The 22,001-nt window shown below is 40.8% G+C and overlaps 2 protein-coding genes across 2 annotated transcripts in view; one reads left to right on the top strand and one right to left on the bottom strand.

Moving 5' to 3' along the window:
- Positions 1 to 22,001, bottom strand: part of cacna2d4a (calcium channel, voltage-dependent, alpha 2/delta subunit 4a) — a 164,212-nt gene that overhangs the window by 63,878 nt on the left and 78,333 nt on the right. The gene's annotated exons all lie outside the window — the stretch shown is intronic.
- Positions 5,826 to 21,162, top strand: lrtm2a (leucine rich repeat transmembrane protein 2a). Its single transcript, XM_066724509.1, has 4 exons — positions 5,826 to 6,506; positions 11,457 to 11,652; positions 17,488 to 18,078; positions 19,609 to 21,162. The coding sequence occupies exons 2-4, from the start codon at positions 11,586 to 11,588 to the stop codon at positions 20,064 to 20,066; spliced, it is 1,116 nt and encodes a 371-aa protein (XP_066580606.1). The 5' UTR covers positions 5,826 to 6,506; positions 11,457 to 11,585; the 3' UTR covers positions 20,067 to 21,162.

Below are 22,001 nucleotides of genomic sequence, written 5' to 3'. Positions count from 1 at the left end.
CAGGGATCTGCTGGAGGTCATTTTCTTAATTGAAATTCCTCACGGAGAAAGAGAAATAAGGAGAAACACGTATGCAGATTATCTTAGCGAGCTTGGCACAACACCTGCCCTTGGAGACATACAGAGAAAATGAAGAGATAAGAGCCAGATGCAGACAGATGTCATATATAGATGCCCACTGCAGAGAAAATACAGTTGTAGTTGACAGTATTCACATCATTAATCACATGATCATAAATATTGATCATTAAAGTACTACTATTTATCAATTAATAGTTTGTGGAACACTGTTTCAGAGAGAAAGCTGTAGACATACCAACTCATAAGACAAGGGGCGTGTCAATGTTGGACTCCAATCCATTGATCTCTACACCCCTCTAGTTCAATCAACTGTCAATAACTCTGCTCTTATGAAAGTGCCACACTGTGGAAAGGATCTTGGTTTCTACACAATGTCCCTTGGTCCCATTCTGAGCCATTGGTTTGGAAGAGTTCTACCACCAGCTCTACCAACACTACTCCTAGAAACATCTCGTTTTGCCTTTATCTAAGTTCTAGCAAGGTCAGGCTTTAAGGTACACAGCTGTTAATTCCATTGGGGCCAGTCAGAGCAAGTGAGTAGAAAGGCCTGGATTTGACCCATAATCCGAGCTTGAAGTTTTAGGACAGAGCTATTCAGAGTAATGGAGTATTTTGATAAGTGTATCAGCCTGATTCTACACAGGTCATGTGAGAACAGGTTGTCATTCGAACAGCCAGAGCAGCTAAAATTACCCCCCTTCTGAATGCAATAATTCTTCAAGTCCTGAGCATCAAAGCTTGGCATTTGAGCTGTCCTTTCATCTGTGACAGGGAAACAGCAGTGATCTAAACATTTTCAATATAGACTCCAATAGCCTCTTCAGCTTTGTGAGTCAGGAGCTGGTACTAGTGGAGAAAGAAACATTCAGTCTCTCTCATTAAACAGGTTTGAAAAAAATGCTACTGACTTGACATCAGCTACATTACAACACCGAAGATTAAATTATTGGGGATTTTTGCATGGTCTTAGTCCAAACATGACCTGCCTGTTCAAAGTAACACAATTTAGAAGAACAGTTCTCTGTATTTCTTTCATTAGGGTTCTGTGTGGCTTTCGGCTCAGTTAGGATTGCTGACATGCACTTTCAATCCCTATGATCCAAAATTGAAGTAATTAATCAAAGTAACAACTGGAAAAAAACTAAAAAAATTATAAGTTGGTCAATACTAAAAAGATAAAGAAAACAATATTATTTTTCTTCCCATGTGTACTTCATCATATTTAAAATGAAAGAAGTCTAAAAAAATAATTACAAAATCAGAACAAGTGTAGTTTATTGATTTTGGTTTCTTTGTCTTCAGCTTACTGTCAGTAATATTGATGGAATAACATCTGCAGAAAACAAAACCAAGACCTGGAGCTCAAAGCCAGGCTTTTATAAACACACAGCACATAGAGCAGAAATTCAAATGCAAGCTTACAGCCTAGGGAAGGCTGTGAACCTGGCTGTGGCAGACTTTAAACAGAAAAGTACTTCAGTGCTGTGACTCATATCATCATGTCTTAGATTTATATTTGATACATCTTTCAATAATACAAAATATTATAATGATAATAAAAACAGTATGGAACTCATTTATTAAAAAACAAAAGCAAACAAACAAACCTCACCATACTGATCCCTATATTTCCAGATTAACTTTTCTTCTTAGAAATTCAGAAATTCACTACTGTGCAGTAGTACTCTGAACTTTATACTGAGTCTAATGCAAAGACCCAAGGCATGGCTGTTAATTTTACATTTCAAATTCTCCATTCTCCATTTTTGAATAGTCATTAAAAAAAGTAATAGGATTAAATGCCAAATAAAAAGGTTACCTCCTCTTTAAGATCAGAGAAAAGATAATTAAATCATATACTAATCATATCTATATATAAAAAAATATATACCACCTTGGTTACAGTTTTGCAGTTTTTACAAATAAACAACACAAAATGAAAAATCTATTTTCCCATTTGCCCAGATGTTATTTTGCTGCTCTTAATTAGTAGAAGTAGAAGATAAGTCTCACCACAAGACCATTTCAAGAGTAAAAGGGAAGCACTTTACATGGAAAGAGGATTGTAGTATCAGGTTACACTTTAATCAAGGGAGCAGTTCAAGGAGGAAAACTCATCAATACAGAACGCAGAAAAATAAATGCTTGGAAAATTGACGTAAATAGTGTAGCATTAAGATGAACATCCAGTAAAGATGTGGATCCTTTATTACTAAATTAAAGTATTGTCTTAAGTACTGTGTTTATCAATTTGATGCACTGTATCACCGTTCCTCTTGCATTTCATGGGCCTTAATTATAAAGAAAGGCTGAAGAAACGTAATATTTTCAGTGAGGATAAAATGACTTGAAGAGACTTGAAATAATATAAATAATATAATTAAGCTTGGCAAAAGTTGTTGTTTCAAAATAAGGTCAGGAAGCAGTAGGTTAGGACATGAATGCAAACTTGTTAAATGTAAATTCTGCACTAATACCAGAAAGTACTTTTTTTACACAATTATTAATGCATGGAATAAATTACAGCCACGCTGGCAGTGCAGGTTTATATGCTTGGATCTGTTAAAATTCAGTTTGACGTGATGCTGGGATAGAATCACTTAGTGTATAGGAAAGAAAAACTCAACCTCCGATGGTTTGAATGGCTGGCCTGTTCTTGTCGTCAAATTCTACATTCACATGTTTATAAACAGTGGTAGTGATTCATTTCCAACAGCAACTGTCTGGAGACTAGAGAGAAAATCAACCAGTGTCTCAGCACAGTCCAGAGTAATGCTAGTGGGGCTCTAGTGTTATTATTGTATATCCCTCACTAGTGAAAGCTTCATAATACAAATATGCAAATTGGGGATACAAATCCATGTCTATTTGCCCCATAGCTCCTTCGCTAATCACATACTGGGGTTGTAGACACACTCCAACACCATCTCAGATACACACGCTCAGAGATACATACTTAATAATACTATAGATTAGCCCCATGCAGAGCTTCAGAGAGTGACACACTTTCTGAGAAGACCAGCTGTTGTTGTTTTTTTCGATCCTAAAGGAATCCAGTCTGTTGCCCAACTCCCTGTATTTTAGAAGTGTGCCCGATCAATGAAACAAATAGCTGCGACATTTAAGAACAACTGTCAATTTATACTGTGGCATATATTATAAAATAATTGCAAGTCACACCGGGATTACAATGTCATCTACAACAGAGACGTAGAGTGCACAACCATTGGCTGGAAAAATGGTGTGCTTCAATTTATGAAACTATAAAGAAAGTTTACAAATGAGAGGTGTCCGTTAATAACTAAGTGATCCAAGGATCCAATCCAGTCTGTTTTTGAATGTTCCCAAATTGTCTCTTCAGCCACACCACTGGGGAGTTTGTTCAGATTTTGATGCCTCTCTGTGTGAAGAAGTGTCTCCTGTTTTCTGTCTTGAATGCCTTGAAGCCCAATTTCCATTTGTGTCCCCGGCTGCGTGTGTCCCTGCTGATCTGGAAAAGCTCCTCTGGTTTGATGTGGTCGATGCCCTTCATGATTTTGAAGACTTGGATCAAGTCCCCACGTAGTCTCCTCTGTTCCAGGGTGAAAAGGTTAAGTTCCCTCAGTCTCTCAGTAGGACATTCCCTTCAGACCTGGAATAAGTCTGGTTGCTCTCCTCTGAACTGCCTCTAGAGCAGCGATATCTTTCTTGAAGTCTGGAGCCCAGAACTGTCCACAGTATACAGATGAGCTCTAACTAGTGCATTGTACAGTCTGAACATTACTGCCCTTGTTCTCAATTCTACACTTTTGACAATATACCCTAACACTCTGTTTGCCTTTTTTATTGCTTCCCCACATTGTTTGGATGGAGAAAGTGATTCAGGCCCCTGAGAGACAGAAAATGGTAAAAGCATCAGTTCAGAGTGCAGGTTATGTCCAAAAGTCCAGACTTTGCTGCAGCTAACTCCGAGCAGGACTTCATCAAATGGTGATGTAAGTTTGCTGGCCATGATTTCCACAGCTCGTGACAAAGCAGAAACCTCTGTGCCGTGTACCTATGAGTTTAGTGTTGAGTGACAGCAGCTTAGTCTTTCCTGTAAGCCTGGAGCTCTGGTCTCACAGTGCCAATTAAGAATAGCAAATTCCAAATGTGATGATTGATATTTTATTATATATAAATCTATTTCTTATTCCAGTAGATAATGCATTGCTACAGAGTCCGAATGTGAAACAGTCAGACCGTAGAAAGCTTTGTAACTCTTTATTGTCTACAATAAGTTAAAGGATGTCATTCAGACACAATTCCACTCACACATGTTTGATTTGATTCTTGCAAAGGTAATACCCAGTTTACACAGGCAGTTTTAGGGCAGCTTTAAGCCTGCTTAGGTTTTTTCGGCATGACATCAGAAAACGAATCCCTCAGAAACATGCATGTTGAGGATGAAAATGTTAGAGAGCTACATATGCTAATGTTGATACATTTTCTGAACTCACTCTCTTCAGTGTAAAGGTAGCCTGAAAAAGACAAAGTGGTCAGACTGAGCTGCACACTAGAAGGGGTATAAGGTTCTGATATCAACCTGGGAGTCAACGGGAGGGCAAACTTCTCAACTGGTATTACAGCACGGGATGGGAAGCTGAGCTGGGACCATGTGAACTCACTGTGCCAGGCAGACACTCCCTTTAGAATTCATGAACGCTTGAATGTTTATCTATTCCACTTTAACCAAATTCTATGGTCACCGTTTTTGAACAGTCATTAAGAAATGCAAAAAGTAAAGGTTGCCCCATCTTTCAGATCAGATAAATGTTATTAATCTTAAATATACAGCCAAGTTTACAGTTTCACATACAAATAAACACCAACACCAAATCAATCTATCGTCAGACAGGGACATTTCATTTGTGTTTGCATTCCAAGTTGGACGGACGAGAAAGTTTGGATTTATCATGTGTCCTAATTATTCACTTGCACTGACCATGGGTGATCAATTCACACATTCGGCACAGCGTTAAAAATACCACACAGCATAGGGCGTGTACAATCTCCAGTACTCTGGGTATTATAAACTGAACTGTGACGAGAGGATTGCACAGTGTACCATATGCAAGAGGATTTGAAGAAAGCTGCGCAGAGCAATCCTGCCGCTTGCACTCTGCAGGGCTGTGTTCACCTCGCTCTGTAACACGACAGCACTGTGGCGAGTGAGCGCATCTGATATCAGTGTCACTGTAGCGTCACACTCGGCTTACGGTCCTCTGCATACTAACGATATCCTTGGCTCTCCACCAAACTCCCTGTGGCACAAATTGAAGGTTTACTCATGAATGTGTGACTTGCTGCTGGGGTGGAAAGCATGAGGAGGGGGGCTTTTGAAAGCTTCAGAGTCTTTTACTTTTATTTATATTATTATTATTATTATTATTATTATTATTATTATTATTATTATTATTATTATTGTTGTTGTTGTTGTTGTTGTTTTTATTCATTCATTCCTTTATCCAAGACTTCAAACTGTTACCTCAAACTCTAGCTGAATATATATGTGTGTGTGTGTGTATGTTTTCATTCCACCATATATACAGTATGAGGCTAAACAGTTAAAAATATCCTCCCCCACCCCTCCTCTCCCTCCCTCCCTCCCCACACACAGACACAAATACACACGACCCTGCTACACAGACACATATACACAAACCCACCCAGTCGAATGTCAGCTGAGCCCCCTCCTTTTTTTTTCTTTCCATTTTTATTCTCATTCCATGTGAGAGGGAAAGAGGGGGGGGAAGAAAAGGAAAGCCAGTGTCTACGAAAGGAGCTGCTTGCCTGCTGAGGTCCTGAGCTGTATCAGCTGATGCTCTCAATGTAACCAGAGGAGACAGGAGAAACAACAGCAGCACGCTCTAATATTACTATCTTTAACAAGCCAAGCCACACACAAATACAAAGAGAGAGAGAGAAAGAGAGAGAGAGAGAGAAGCACACATAGGTGACCAGGAGGAGACAGGAAGCACAGACTCTCATACACACATACACACACACGCAGGCACACAGAATTACACAGACACCGGGCACACACATGCATGCTTGCACACTGGACACAAAAGCACGCGCTCGAGTGTGGCTTGCAACAGACAGCAGGCATCTAGTAGGCATTTTCACTGGCAGGATCTTGCGGGGATAGTCTGGCTACAGTGAACAGCCTTTTCACAGGAAAACCTTTTCTCATCACATCGGTATGACTGCAGACAGTTCAGAGGATTAAGCAAACTGCAAATGATTTCATTTCTTTCTCTTTCCTAAAGGCTGGAGTCTTCTGTTTCCCATGCTGGGAGGATTATAAAATTGTTCATTTTTTCCGCTTTTTGCCCTAAATCCTTGCTATTTCTGAAAAAAAAAAAAAAGTTATACGGTTTTGGGGACCGATTTAATGGGATACGGTGAGTGACTTTTGTTTTTCATTTGTTTGTTTGTCAAATTTTTCTAAGCTGTATTGATATTGTCTTTGTAAAATGATGCATTTGCCCAGACCTTCCAAAATGAGAGGATAATGTCAGAACTGATTCACAATGACAGTGTAAGATATTGCAACAGGGCTGGAAAGGTCTTTTTATCACTTAAGCAAGAATGGGATAGATGTTAGCATTGAAAGGCAACCAAAATAAATGCCACTAGGTTACCTCTAATAAAGTGTGGCAAAGATTGCTTTTTTTATATATATGTCTAGTGAGCAGGAGGAATAACATTGAGAAGCTGTCTGTGGATTTTATTACAGTACAGTACATTAATCAGTGTCATCGTTGGCAATGATGAAAAAATGACATTATGACGATTAATGGGTTTTAAGCCCTCAGTAGATTTAACTGTGATTGTGTGTGTGTGTGAGAGAGAGAAAATACCTTTGTATGAATGTCGCATTGTAGCTATGTGCAAATGATATGTGCTTCTAAACAGCGCTGTATTGAGACACATACGAAACAAGTGGTGTCAGTTCTCATCCTTGATAATGTGTTGTGCAGTGATGTATGGGCGCCTCTGACGACGCAATACACAGCAGCTGCCCTACAGGTGACACTTTTAATAATGAAACGTTGCTATGATAACAAAAGACAAAAAGCAGGAATCGATGCAAGTTATACAAAAAGAGTGTGTGTCCTTAATTAAAACATAACAATATGACCACTGTGTCGCATATTCCACAAATCCATATTTTCACATTTCACTATGTCTTTTCATTATGGTCAGGGTAAAGCACATCAAAATGTAACTGTTGCACAAACCCTCACCAACGCATCTCTGAGATACTGTGTAAGGCGCCTCAATGATTTATGTTAACAGGCTCTCGGGCTTTTGTTCTTATCCTCGATTTGTTACGCGCCTTGTAATTCAATAACTTTCTAAACAATTTGCTTGAGTCTGATCCCTCCCCTCTGCTTGACACTTGACTCGCTGGAGGGCACCCGAGTCACTTTGTGTCATCTACTGACACATACAGAAAAGTCTCCTGCAGTGCTTCAAAATATTCTCTTAAAAAAATCACTGTATAGCTTATCACATCAGCATCACTGCCCACATGCATGTGTCTGTTTATGTGTGTGTGTGTGTGTGTGTGTGAATGCAGAGCCTGGCTAATGCGTGTGTCCACCATTCACGTGTGGACTGTATGTGCAAGGAGGAACAGCAGGAAAAAAGGAAATGGCATCTGTGATCAGGAGGCCATGATTTCACAGCGTGCAGTCGAGAATTCAAGTGCTCTGAATCCAGTACGAGCTGCCTCTGTGCATGCATATACCCACATTATGGAAGAATGTCTCTGTGTGCAAGGACACGCTGTAAACCCTGTGCATGGGTATGATTAGTAACTCTTATTATGATCATCTGCACGAATAGCTGTGCAGAAGCTATTGCAATTAAAAAAGAATTGAATGACATCCCTGTCTCTCGCTTCATATTTGTTGGTCTTTCTATATGGTGTGCAATACATTTTATTCACTTAGTCTGGCTGTATGATTCACAGCTAATTCATACAATGATATAAAAGTGACATATACTGTCAAAAACACAAACATGTTTGCAGGTTTTGTAATATAGTTGTGTTTAAATAACATTAATTCCATCCATTCATCCAAAATCAATAACCGCTTCATCTAAGTCAAATTACAATCTTAAATGAATTAGATTGCTTTATTTTATACATTTCTGTTTATATGTAAGAAATGTAAGAAAATTTCTACCTGCTCCTAATTTTGCATGGTTTCCACATTAGTGCAATTTTGTCTTTGTATGTGGACATCCGTTACATGTAAATTACAGCTGTGTCATGTATGACTTGGATATGAGCTTAAATCCAGTCTCACAAAAACATTCAGTTATGCAGTAAGGCAACAACCCTATGTAAACTGTTTACTGTCACTTTTATTAGCTGTAGTGAATGTGTTTACACTGTCTTTCTCAACATGGAGACCTCTTTCATACAGCACAAAGGCCTGTGTCTGAAATGGACTTCATAACAATTAATCCAACACTTTTGACTCGTCTCGGTTAGAAATCACTGCAAATTTAACAATTTCCTTCAAATATGTGTGGATGCAAGGCCTTTCAGGGCTTTTTTTCTAACAATAAACACATAAACCCTGGGCACACAAAGGTATCCTTTCACGAGGGAATTGCTTCTTAATCTTAAAAAGAGGCTGATGTGTTGCCTTTCAATCTAACCAGTTATTACGCCTTGACCTCCGAAGGTCTCAGCACAACAGTGTTTGGCAAACACATCTGAGATTCTGTCTTTTGGAGAACAAACAGGAGTCCTCTGGTTTGGTTGCCAACTGCACAGCGATAGTGTAAGCGCACGATTTCCCGAAAGTTAGCAAAAGGTTTACTAAGACCAGGTTAATAAGACCAGCAGCATTGACACAGCTTCTTAAATGTTGCAGATTGTTAGCAACCAAGTAAATTACGTTAACTATTATTAACACATGTAAAGCCCTTATTCGTATTGAAATCCCTTACCCCCCATAAAAACTGCTCTTGTGGGGACATTGTCAACATTTTAATATCTCACTAGCTAGCCAAGATCAATACTACTAAGAAAACACAGATTCTAAAAATGGAAGTGAGAAAGACATGTTTCTCCTCTGTTTCTCTCTCCTGGTATCTTAGGATGGGTCCACCAGGAATGGGCAAAGGACAAGCACTAATACCCAACAGTAGACAACAATGTAGGCCCATGGTCTGTACACCAGCATAGGCAGTATAAATAGATTATTTCCATGCAACATAACACTGCACAGCTTATTGATGAATAATCCACTTAAGTGTTACTCTCTGCCCCCTTTCCCCTCTCCTTGCACTGGATTTCCAGGTCCAGGGGTCAAGGTTTCTCTTCAACAGGAGTGGTCTATTAATAGATTGGTTCCAGGTATTGGGCAACAGAGTGCATCTTGTCCGATTTTCACAAGTCTTGCGATGACAGCTTCTAAGCTGCTGTCGTAAAGTGCGGCACACTCATCAAGGTCACTGTCATGCAAATGGTGCGTTTCCATTTCCTTGTGCTCCCTGTTTTGAAAGGATCAGCAATCACTCATTCGGCAGTCAAGTCTCCGCTATGGCAGGCTTTTTCATGAGGCACACATTGTTTGCCTATCAGCTGGCCTTTTGTTATGCCTCTCCCACTTTATACTGCAGAGAAAGGTATTGATAAGTCAGAGGCTTCTGTGGGGTACAGAGCTGAGTTCACTAAATTCACCACTGACAGGCAGAGTGTCGTGATTAATTACCTCTTCCACTTGTGTAATGCTGTAAATATAAAGTATCATATCATGATTCTTGCAGACCCAGTGGGCTATCTTGGATAAAACCATCCACCAAATTAATGAAGTGTCGCTTTATATTTTTAGTCTCCCGTCAGATTTAGAAATAGGCAGATAGCACATTTCGGGCAATATCTCCCCAACATCTCAACCCCATCACGTATGCTAATACCATTTACACTCATGCCACTGACAATGATTCGAAGAATGGCCAGATGCTGGCAGTTACCCACTTGCTGTGAGTATCTGAGCTCAAAGCATTAAAACTGAACAATTACATGACCAGAGAGACAAGTTCAGAGTAAGTGGATAGCCGTTCAAGAGGCGTGAGAACTCATTAGGACACTGTAGGAAGCCAAGTTACTCAGGTGCCTATGGTCTATCAGATAAAAATCTAGGCCTGCAGACTTCTGTTTCAGAGCTCCTTATTTGGCTAATTTTGGCATAATTTCCTAAACTGGCAGGACAACAGCCATTTACAAAACACCTTTCAGCTCATGCCGTCTGACACACTGCATTAAAAATAAATTTCAGTTTTTCAAAACAGAAAGCCCTCAAAATGCAAAGGACGAGGTTCCTTTTTTTTTTAGCGGACACTGAGCGATGCGTCTGCCTTTGTTATGTAGGACATCACAGACCACAAAGCAGTGCAGATGCTTCCCAGCATCAATAACTCAGATCCTTCTCTTCAGGGGCAGTGGGGTTCAGGTGCAAGTCTGTTTGACCGTGCTTGAATTGTTTTTGCACTCCATACGAAACAGTCCTCCACCCCCCAACCCTAAAACTCCCGAGCTCCACAAACACTCCATTCTCCAGTTTCACGTCATGTTCTCACCTAACAAGTGCGTCCCAATTAAAAGCTTCAAGAAGCAACTACAGCTCTGCTCACACGCGAGAACAACATATCTATAATTAAGTTCTCAAACAATGCTGAATCTTGACAATACCCTCGAAATAACTACATTCTCTCTACCAGAGCTCTGTTAATGTACATCATACCGCGAGCAAAACAAAACCCAGCTTTCCCCCTTCCCCCCAGTGCTATACAGAATAGCACGGCAGACTCAACAGTCCTGTGTTTGTCACAACTAGCAGCAGAAAGAAAAACACAATCTCATCCCAGCCTTGGCAAAACAGACAGCTGGGTACCTGCCTCTAAGGGATTTGTGTAAGTGTTTTTGTAAACCCGTAAGACCCACACTGATATATTATTTATTCTGTTTAAAATGCTGAAGGGCTATTTCTTCTCTGTTGTTATAACTCATCTCTGTGGTATCCTTAATTATCCTCAACTGCCGGCATCAGTTGGCCTGTGTGTGTGCGTGTGTGTGTGTGTGTATTTGTGGTTGTATGTTTGGGTGGTGTTGTGTTAATCACTTCCTCCAGAGCTAACGAGGAACACATTCAGGAGAAATACTTACTGTGCCTTGTGCATACCCACAGTAGCACTGTTGTATGTATCGTTGCAGCCTGCTTGGCGAAACATTCAACACATTGTGCCGAAAGAGAAAAACAACCCTGAATGACTGGTTCACTCATTTGATTGGCTGTTTATTTTTTTTGTTCTTGATGCTTTTGCAGGGCTTTATGTAATTTTTGCTGATTTCTTTGACTCACCCGGTAAGAGACTCTCCAGCGGGTGTGTCAGCGTGGGCACCGCAGGCTGATGTGAGGGCGGCACTGGTGGAGATCAAAGCAGAAACATTCAACATGGGGCGCCACACTGGGCCCATTGAGCACCACCAGGGGAAGCCGGCGCAAAAACTGAGCAACCCCGGTGAGTATTGAGGAAGAGGCAGTACATAATCACAGCGTAAGAGGTGAACGGCAGGAGAAGCAGCCCGGTGTCACAAGCAGGAGAAACCGGTAGAGATTTTCAGCTGACAAAACTCACAACTAAAGGAACAACAATGTGCACTATATATAGACACAGCTGATTGAAAACCCTTACTTCCACCATTCAGCCTATTCTATTTTTTTATATCTCCAGTCTTATGTTGCTTATTGTGATGCTGCTGATCAATTGAGACTTCTGAAGGTGGAACTCAACAAACTGTAATAAATATGGCTTTAATAGAAACTATCAAAAACAAATTACAATTGGGTCTTTTTTTTCCCATAATAACTGAATGGCCAATTCAAATAGTTTTTCTTTCTTGTCAATGTCAAAATTTTCTTTGGGACAAGTGCCTTGACTTCCTCAGAGGGTGATACATGTCCATGGGTGCCGGTGTCTCACTTAATTCCTGTGGCTTGTCCGTGTGATGAAAATGAAAATGACTGAACGCTGCGATTCTGTCACCCCGGCGCTCACATACATTCAAATATTTCATTTAGTTAATAGCTTTTTAATTCATATTTGAGCAGGCGGTGGCTTGATCCATCACAGATAAAAACAAAGAAAGGACCAATAAGTTAAATACCTTGATAAAAGTCTTTCGCCACTGCCTAACATTTAGGGAAAGCAGTTTATAGCTTCTGGCATTAAGCGGCTGATAAATGTGTGCTGAGATAATACAGCTCTTGCAGGCAATGGTGCTGGGAAAAGCAAAGATCTGTGCAATATTACTGACTGTGGGAGCGTGCCTTTGAGTACAGGGCTGAGACCATGAGCAGTCACGAAAAAGAGATTAGCAATATTAAGCCTTTCAATTGTTGTATTTTGTTTTAAATGTGAACTTCTTTCTTCGCCCAACCAAACAGAATAAAAGCCCTATCTACTGTAATCACAGCTGCCATAGCTACGGCTCTGCTGGCTACGATTGCGTGGTGATAGAGATGGAATCGACCCTTGAGTGGGATAAACATGAGTGAGAAGCAACTGAGCCAGCAGCAGCACTCAAAAAAAGAGAGTTTTACTGTTGAGAGAGAGAGAGAGAGAGCTCACAGGTTTCCAGTACTCCTCCGTGGGCTGCCGCACCACAAGAGTTCACTTCTGTGGGAAGTTTCAACACACGCCCCCCCTTATCAAGAAATACCATCAATCATCAAAGCACCAGAGCTGCAGTACATTCCAGTTCCTCTCTCCAAAGAACTCGCCCTGTCTAAGCTAAACTGTTTAGAGTGGTGAATTTTCTTCTAATCCATAGGCTTAACTAGGATACCATCTCCCTCTCCATTCAGAGTCAAAGCAGTGCTGGAAACACACATTTGCATGCGCAGGAGATTTTTGGTTTACTTTACCAGGCACATAGGGGCTGTATCATGCAGTGTGGCATGGCCTTTTTTCTTGAAGAAAAGAAACATGTCTTTAACCATCCTACTGCATATAAAGTCTTTTTTTTTGCCCCCTCTGGTGTTATTTATTTCCCCCCTTAAGGAAAGCAAAACATAAAATATAAAACATCCTTGTAAATAAATAAGAGAGCAATCCATGTCATATCTAATCTAGAATTCAAAAAGGGAAAAGGATTTCTTTCTTGTAGATTACTACACAAGACAACTGCTCCTTTAATGTGAAGCTACAGTTGATTTTTGACTTGATATGTCATGCTGTTCATGCTTTTCTCTAACTTTGCATACAGCTTTAAAGTAAAAGGAAAAGAATAGCTGAATTTTGGCTGAAAATATATATTGTTTAAATACAGTAAAACAAAAAGTAAGAAACATGTTTTATGAATTGATTTTTTTAGGGGTTCAGAGCAAAATAAACTGCTCTAAAATGGAAGCCACTGTGAGAAAAGTGTCTGAAAAAGATAAGTGCTGTCTGAGCTGAAATATTTCACAACTCTCTTTGAATTTCTGCCATTATGTGAGAAGACCTGGGTAGCAGACACGTGTTATTCTTTTACAGCCTCATCAAGTCAAGGTACAATAAAAGATACATGCCAGGCTCCGACAGCTCATGAATAATGCATGCTGTTTACATAGAAAAGGGGTGCGAGAGACGTATTTCCATAAATTAGTGCACTTAATCTGAGAACTGGTGCTCAGATGACTTATTTCATGGTGTTTCTGTCTCATCTATTTTAATCTACTTTTTCTCACTCACCTCCTCCACGCACATCCACCCAAACCCAATCTCTCTCCATCCAGCACTTGTTATTTATTCCTCCCGTTGTTTAATGCTGACATCATTTGGAAACCATAAGAAATCTCACTGACGAAAGGCTCTGAAGGGAGGATTGCCAAGTAGAATGATAATGTCAATCCTGATTACATTAGAGACTGTCGATGACATCATGTGGGTTGTTGTAATGGCAGATTGATAGATTTTTACGTTTATTTTTGGTGGATTTTTTAGCTTTGGAGATCCAATATTTGACATCAAATCAATAAGCATAGGAATCCAAATGTATCAAGTATGTAATTCTCTTGCATACATTTTGATATTACTGCCTAATTACTACAATTACTGGATTTTGGGGACTAGACTGGTTCTTTCTCATCTGTTAGTCCTGGTCAAGGTGACTGTTCCTCTGCACTTTGAATACTTGTCAGCCCAACGACTCTGTAGATGTATTTTCTGAATAAAGTGATTACAAAAACCCACAGAGAAAGTATGCATCAACTGACATACCTACATCCCCCCCCCCCGCCATCCTGACTTTCAAAGCGATTCAACAAAACCAGTGAGCATCAATGTACTTATCTCTCGTTGTTCATTGCAATCCCAGTTGGAAACTCTCTGAACTAGTTTTGGGAAAAACACTCCCACTAAAACCTAATCCATTGCTTCTGGTTTTCTGGTTGGATGTGCTAGGCTTTTCCTAACAAGAGGACAGTCATTTTGATTTCGATTTTTGTTCTTGGAGCCTTGTATTTTTTTCTTCAGCGAACACCGTTAACCCAATACCCAGCCTTCTCACTTACAACCCCCTGGAGTGACCTTTGAAATGAAAATGGAACGAAATGGACTAAAGGACAGTCCACTGAAATGGGTTGTGCGTCATTCCCTTTAATAAAAAAAACACTGCACGCAGTCAGGTGCTGGGTTAGCTTTCATACGACAGGGTCTTTGAGGGAAAGCAAAGCTGAAGTGTAATGCCACACGAGTCACCTGTCATTTCTATTGATCAAATTACCAGACAGTGATGAAGTCATATTGAATGGGACCTATTATACTGCAATGGGCTGGAGTTCAAAAAGGAAATGCCTATACACCCTCTACATCTGCATAATGTCGAATTACCTAAGTCCTAATTATACAATTTCATGGGTTGTTAGCCATCCTAACACTCTAAGACACAGGAGTATTTGGCAGGTTTAATATATCCTGTCAGTACATTTAATCTTTTACCAAATAGAAGTAAGAACTTGAATGTATCTTTAGAATCTGCACAAATACTTATGAAGAGTAAATGGAACTCTCATCTGTGTAATTGTGTGACGGGGAAGATATTATAGCACTTAGATTCCCCACAGAAAACCTGCCACATTTCACCCAGAGATACACAAAAATAAAGATGATTTGAAAATGAAAGACATAATTGTTGTCCTCATGCAATCGAAAAAAGAGCAGCAATCTTTTCAATTGTGCAATGTAGTTTTGGAATAATTGAAATGCTTTTGAGTACAGGGTAATTGGGATGACATGATACCTGACATGTTACTAAGTAATCATAAGGACCAAATCATATTCCCACAGGACATTGTAACCTTATCTTAAGCATCTGCAAGAAATGTCGAGCAAGAGATAACAGGCAAGGGATAAGGATATTACCAAGATGCTATACAATGATATTTAGTAAAATAATAATAATAATAAAAATAATAATAATAATAATAATAATAATAATAATAATAATAATAATAATAATAATTTAAAGAAATTATTGTATATTGTAATAAATTCCAAACAGCACGAGTAAAAGCAGCTGAATGAAGAGGCTTTAATATGTCAAAAGTAACTAACCAGCTTACTAAATAAATATAAAACAAAGAAAACAAGCTGATTTAACAGCAACTAGCTGGCTTTATTAAAATGCTCTAAATATAGCACAATATATATTAAGGTGCTCCATATTTAGTGTCTAATAAACTCAATGGCCAATAAAATGATTCAACCCAGAGGATCATAATCACTCTTTATATCTGATACAGACTTGGGAGTCTGGCCATCTCACACTGGTTGAACATCTGTTCAGACATTAATGTCCCCTAAAGTTACCCAAGTGTTTTAAAAGACGTTTGTTAGCATGCCCTAGCATCCTAGCATTGTGACAAATTAAAGATTAGAGAACTTCAATCAGAAAATTACACCCCTAAAAATATAATAATAACGTTCTAGTATTGTTCATGCAATTATGCAATATAATATGTGGTATTGTATTGAACACTATTTTGGCGTATTACACAATAATGTTGCAGTAGAACAGTGAACTGCACTGCAGCCCAAACTTAACCGAGTACTGCTGAACACCGCCTGGTGACTGTAAACCAGGCTTGGGAGGCCTAGGTGGAGAGTAAATGACCAGGCAGCTCCATTATAATCCCACTCACTGTTGGAGTGCAATACATTGCACAGCACTTGCTCAAACTCCCAGAACCCTGGCAGCTCTTTCCTACCTCCTCCTCCACTGTGCTCAATAGTCACGACTCAGACACCCCCAGATCTAGACTGCTTTTTTATTTATTTGTAGCAGGTTGTACATGACCATAGTATTATGATTATGCTTTTGTTGAATGCCTAGTTCATCAAACCACAGCCCTTATCGAATATTTTCAAGGACTAAAGTCAAAATTAAAACTGTTCATCATTTGTCTGCCTAATCTGACTTACTGGGCATCTTTTACCAGCTACTGTAAAATAAAAGTTGCAAGAGCCCAATGTAGTAATAAACTACCTGACATAAGTGAATTGTATTGCATGACTTTTATGTAAATGAAATATTGTCAAGCCACCTTTGAAACAAAAAAAGATGAAAAGCCTGGTAATTTAAAAAGGCATACTCTGTTTGCATAATTGCATGTCCTTAGTCATTTTGGTTTTAACCCTGTCTTTACCACAGAAACTTTGCATATCAGGATACAACAGTTTTGGGGTTTCCCCCGGAGTCTTTACATCCTTGTTAACAACATTTTCAATTGACAAACCAAGTGGTTGCAGTGCAATCATCCTTCTTAATATGCAAGCCACAATTTGTGATGGGGCTTAACAAAGCAGCTGCCACAGGGAAAAAACTAAACAAAAACAAGAGAATCGGTTCACTTTGGGTTTGCTTTTATCCAAAATCCTGTAGATACTTTGGACTGAATGTGGTCCTTGGGGGGCAAGGGCATTTCTAGTTTTTAATCCATCTGCGTTCATCCTTTGTTACATGATCTAATAAACCACTTAATTCAACAAATGTAACAAATTGATGCCTTTATTGAACTGTATTTTTGCACTTTGTTTTGTACTCATGTTGTAAGTCGCCCTGGATAAGTCTGCCAAGAAAAAAAAAAAATAATAATAATAATAAAAAAATAATAATAATTATGTTATGTCTGATTTAGGTGATGATTGAAAGACCTATAATACTTTCTGGATTGTGGCCTTCAGGGACTGGATTTGTAAACACACACTGCTGTCTAGTTTTGGAGGCTGTTACTGCCTCTCCAGTGTCAGTGCAAACACTGGAGGTCAGTGGCCTGTTCTCATCCTCTACCCCCCCACCTCTTGCTCATGCAGTTCTCCTCTGCCTGCTGGGAATTCTGGGATGCCTGCTGGAGACGGTGTGCTGCTGCCCGGCGCCATGCCGCTGCAATAACACTGAGGTGGACTGCAGCGACAGCGGCCTGCTCGCCTTGCCCACCAACCTGCCTCTCAACACCAAGAACCTCCTCCTGTTCAACAACAAGCTGAGTTCCCTGCCTCCCGGCGCCTTCTCCAACCTCAGCGCCCTGCAGAGCCTCGACCTGTCCAACAACTTCCTAGACAACTTGCCTCCTGCCCTCTTCAAGGAGCTGGGCAACCTGTCCGAGCTGGTGCTGCGCAACAACAGCCTCACCTCGCTGGACAAGGACCTCTTCCAGAGCGTCCCTCACCTGCGGCGGCTCGACCTGTCTATCAATGGCCTCTCCCACGTGCCCCTGGGCCTTCTGGATGACCTGAGAGAGGTGATGTGGCTCTCGCTGGCCAACAACAGGCTGCACGCCCTGGAGAGGGCAACCTTCGAGCCGCTAGCCAGCCTGCAAAGCCTGCAACTGGGCGGCAACCCCTGGGAGTGTGATTGCAACCTGAGGGACTTCAAGCACTGGATCGAGTGGCTGCTCTACAGAGGTACGATGAGGGAATGAGGAATGGGTGTGAGGGCATGAGTGAGATTTGGTGGGAAAGCAACCTGGTAGCAAATCATGGGGAGACTGTACTTTGCATCCACTATCACAGTTGCCTACTTTGAAGGACTGTTGATGCTAGCCCTCTTAATTTCTTCATGTTGAACAAAATGGTATTCATTTAACAAAATAGGTTATGTATTAGTGTGTCCTAGGGTCGTCTTAATCATCACAAAATAAAATGAGCAAGAGCAAACTAAATAGTAACCCTCTGGATTAAATCTAAATGTATTATTTGTATGGGAAAACCCAAGATATTCATACACACACTCACTATAGATATTGAAATCCACTGACAGTGAACAAAGTCACTGAGACATACCATGCAAGACTCCCCTCATTCTCCCTCAAGCTGTCGTGTTGCTAAAGCAGCATCTAGCACAGCTACAGGGTCCGAGTGTGTCAGCATCAACATCAACAAAGTGACTCCACTGCCCTCAGAGCAGAAGCTACTTCCGCCTGCTCTTGGCCTCTGGTGCTATTGTCAATGTGTGTTTTGAAATGATAATTGGGGTTGAGCCAGTTAATCTGTTTTATTTTGAAGGTGCTCAGTCTATATGTACATAGACATCTCTCCCCCTTCCCTCTTTAAAGAGACTCTTTCACACCTCATTTAAGACACATTCCTTACACCTCCTCTCAGCACTCATATGTTTAAGACTAGGAATATGCCTTTGCAGCTCTCTTTTTAAAATAACACAGCTTATGTTTTAAGTTACACAATTTGGACACAATACTGCAGTAGGCGTCCAAGTTGAAAATGAATGCTTTCATTTAAAACAGCAATTAAATACAGGGCAATTTGATGAATGTATGTCTGCATAATTGAACTCCCTACAGAATGGGGAATATCACCACTTTCGTTTATAAAAACGGGGAAGTGTCACTTTATGATTATAGATGTAATTTCACAGATTATACAATGACATATTCAAACTCTATTCTAATATAAATATTGCTTACATTTCAGTTCACATCTTTCAGCTCTGAAAGGGAAGGTGCCCTTCCCTTACAGAGATGAAGGATGCAGAAAGCCTTCGCATTGAATTTCTTCTCAACATTTCAACTGCTGGGGAGAAACCACTATGGTGGTTTGCCAGCATAAGATCAACTTGAAATGACCATCAATGGAAGTACCGATTTGGTCAGACAGTTTCAGAGCATTCAATGAAACATCAGGGCCAAAAGCTCACCCCACTATAGCTGGCAAATTGGTGTCAGAGAGTGAGAGAAAGAGAGAGGATACACACACACACACACACACACACACACACACACACACACACACACACACACACACACACAGACATGACTATTGATGAAGCACATTCATTGGGGGTCCTTTGTAGTGCAGTTATAGATCAACAAAGTATGGAACCACCAAAGGCACAACATGGGCCTCTCTTGGGGGTACAGGTAGGTACAGAACGGAGATCTTATGGATGCCATTTTGGTTTCTCTTTGTGTCTTCCAGGTGGTAAGGTGGACGCTATGGACTGCACCCTGCCCAAGGACCTGCGAGGCCGAGACATTCGAAGCGTCCCCATGGAGATGTTCAACTACTGCCTGCAGCTGGAAGATGAAAACGGCTCGGTGTCCGGGGGCGCGGGCGGAGGAGGGCCCCCATGTAGCAGGGGGGCCGCGCCGGTTCCGCAGCCCTCGGAGAGCCCCGTGGCCGTGATCCCCGCCCCGGAGTGCATGAGGCAGCGGTATCGGCCGGTGAGCGTGCGGCGGGCCATCGGCACGGTCATCATCGCCGGGGTGGTGTGCGGCATCGTCTGCATCATGATGGTGGTGGCGGCCGCCTACGGCTGCATCTACGCCTCCTTAATGGCCAAGTACCAGCGTGAGCTCAAGAAGAGGCAGCCACTGATGGGGGACGGAGATGGGGACGGAGACCCGGAGGAGAAGCAGATCTCCTCTGTGGCTTAGGCAGGTGGAGCGAGAGAGAAAATGGGAGGGAGGCCCATGACACACAGAGATGGGGGACTCCATTCTCTATTGCAGATCTGCTTATTTCCCTGGTTTTCCATTCCCTCTCCTCCCTCGCTCCCTCCCTCACTTCCCCATTGAGTTTTTTTTTTCAATTTGTATCTTTCGTGGATATAGGGAGGAAGAGTCCAGATCCCCCCCAAAAAATATAAATAAATCCAATTCAAATAACTCAGTAATCCCTTGCTTGTAATTAAGCAAGATGTGGATGGTGGGGTAAAGAGCCTTGAACGCACGTCTCAGTAAAAAGGAAATGGATGCCCGCAATGGCACTCTACATGGCAGGCCCAGTCAGCGATCATTCTCCATCCTCTCGTCGAGGCCTGTGAGTGAGCACACAAGCACTTTATCTTGAGGACTTACGAGTCTTTTACTTTTCTCTGCTGCATAATCCCAATGGAGTCACCTCCTTGGTTTCTACCCTCTGAGGAACTGGGGCATCAAAAAGACATCAAATCTGTCTCCTGTTTCTTCTAGTATGCCAACCTTTTGGATAAATCTTGGCCACGTTTCTTACCTAAATGTTTACTTTACAGAGGTATAAAAGGCAACTGCTCTCCATACTTTCCATCAGCGCAAGGAAAGATGTTGGTGTAACAGGATTACTTTCCACTCGATGTTTCCTAATCTCCTCCTTTTGTTTATTTGAACAATAACAGTATCTATATCTCTCTATATATGATATGTTGTGTTGTATTAACCTCTTTCCTTTACCATTATTATAATTTTTTTAATTAATATTTCTGTCTGGCAGATATTTAAATCTGGGTAATTGTATTTAGGGGTGGCTAGATTTCTTTAAAAGACCAATCAGTGGCTGATGAAGGGGATGCTTTGTTGTGAATATTACAAATGTAATGGTATTGCCCTCTCCTTCCAAGAGCCAGTTCTCGGTCCAGTTTACAGGGTGCTGGATGGTTGTAAAGACAAGTTTGCTGGTCGGAATAGGAAGATGCTTTGACCATAATCAAGCATACAAAAATCCAAGTGCTGCTAATAAAAAAGACTGGAAAAAATAAAAATGGTACAAATGCAATTTAAAGATCTATAATTTGTTGTATTCAGTAGCACTTACCAAGGCAAGTCCTATCGTGGCACTTTCTTCCATGTTTTTTTGTTTTTTTGGGGTTTAGTTTGTTGTTTCATTCAAGCAAACAATCAGAAATGTTTTTCAGTGGTGTTGGACCAACCTAGATTGGGTTTCTTATCACAGCATAGTTTGTGTGGATGAGAAACATATTTTTTCACAAAAGAGATTTTTTTAAAGAAATGATCTGTGCACCGTTGCATTAAAATTAAACTGTCTATTGGTGGATATTACCTCTTTTCTTGCTTTTCCTGGTTCTGCAGCTGCAACCCCCCCCTCCCTACGCACCCCCCCCCCCCCCCCCCACACACACACACACTCATGTACAAAGACACGCCGTTTCTTGATTTTTTAAAGAAACGCATTTAGCACATATAAAGACTTCAAGTTCTAAAGCACTTAATAATAAACTGCAACTTTAGTTGGCCAATGGGCTTGTCCCACATTACCCGAACTAATTGAACTATGCACAAAAACAGTACAAAAACAACTGTCATAGTTATTTCTGTTGTCTTACACACTAAAGTGTAATTTCAAAGCAGGTTGGGCCTTCTAAAGCTCAGACATTTTCTGGCCCGAGTTGTGGTGGGGGGACAGTAGATGGAGTACATTCCTCTCTGACATAATTTGTCTAACAGTGTGGAGTTCTCTCAATATGCAACTCAGGCCCTGGGGACTAACTGGAACGAGCATTTATGGATAGTGAGAAAATAATATATTTGTCCCTATTGATTTACAGTGGCAAATTCCCTTTGGGAATATGCAGACTTCATTTAGACCAAGGACTG

Source organism: Amia ocellicauda, chromosome 15, assembly GCF_036373705.1.
Source record: "Amia ocellicauda isolate fAmiCal2 chromosome 15, fAmiCal2.hap1, whole genome shotgun sequence".
Lineage (NCBI taxonomy): Eukaryota > Metazoa > Chordata > Actinopteri > Amiiformes > Amiidae > Amia > Amia ocellicauda.
The sequence above is the reverse complement of the archived record's forward strand: the minus strand, read 5'-3'. Positions and strand labels throughout refer to the sequence as shown.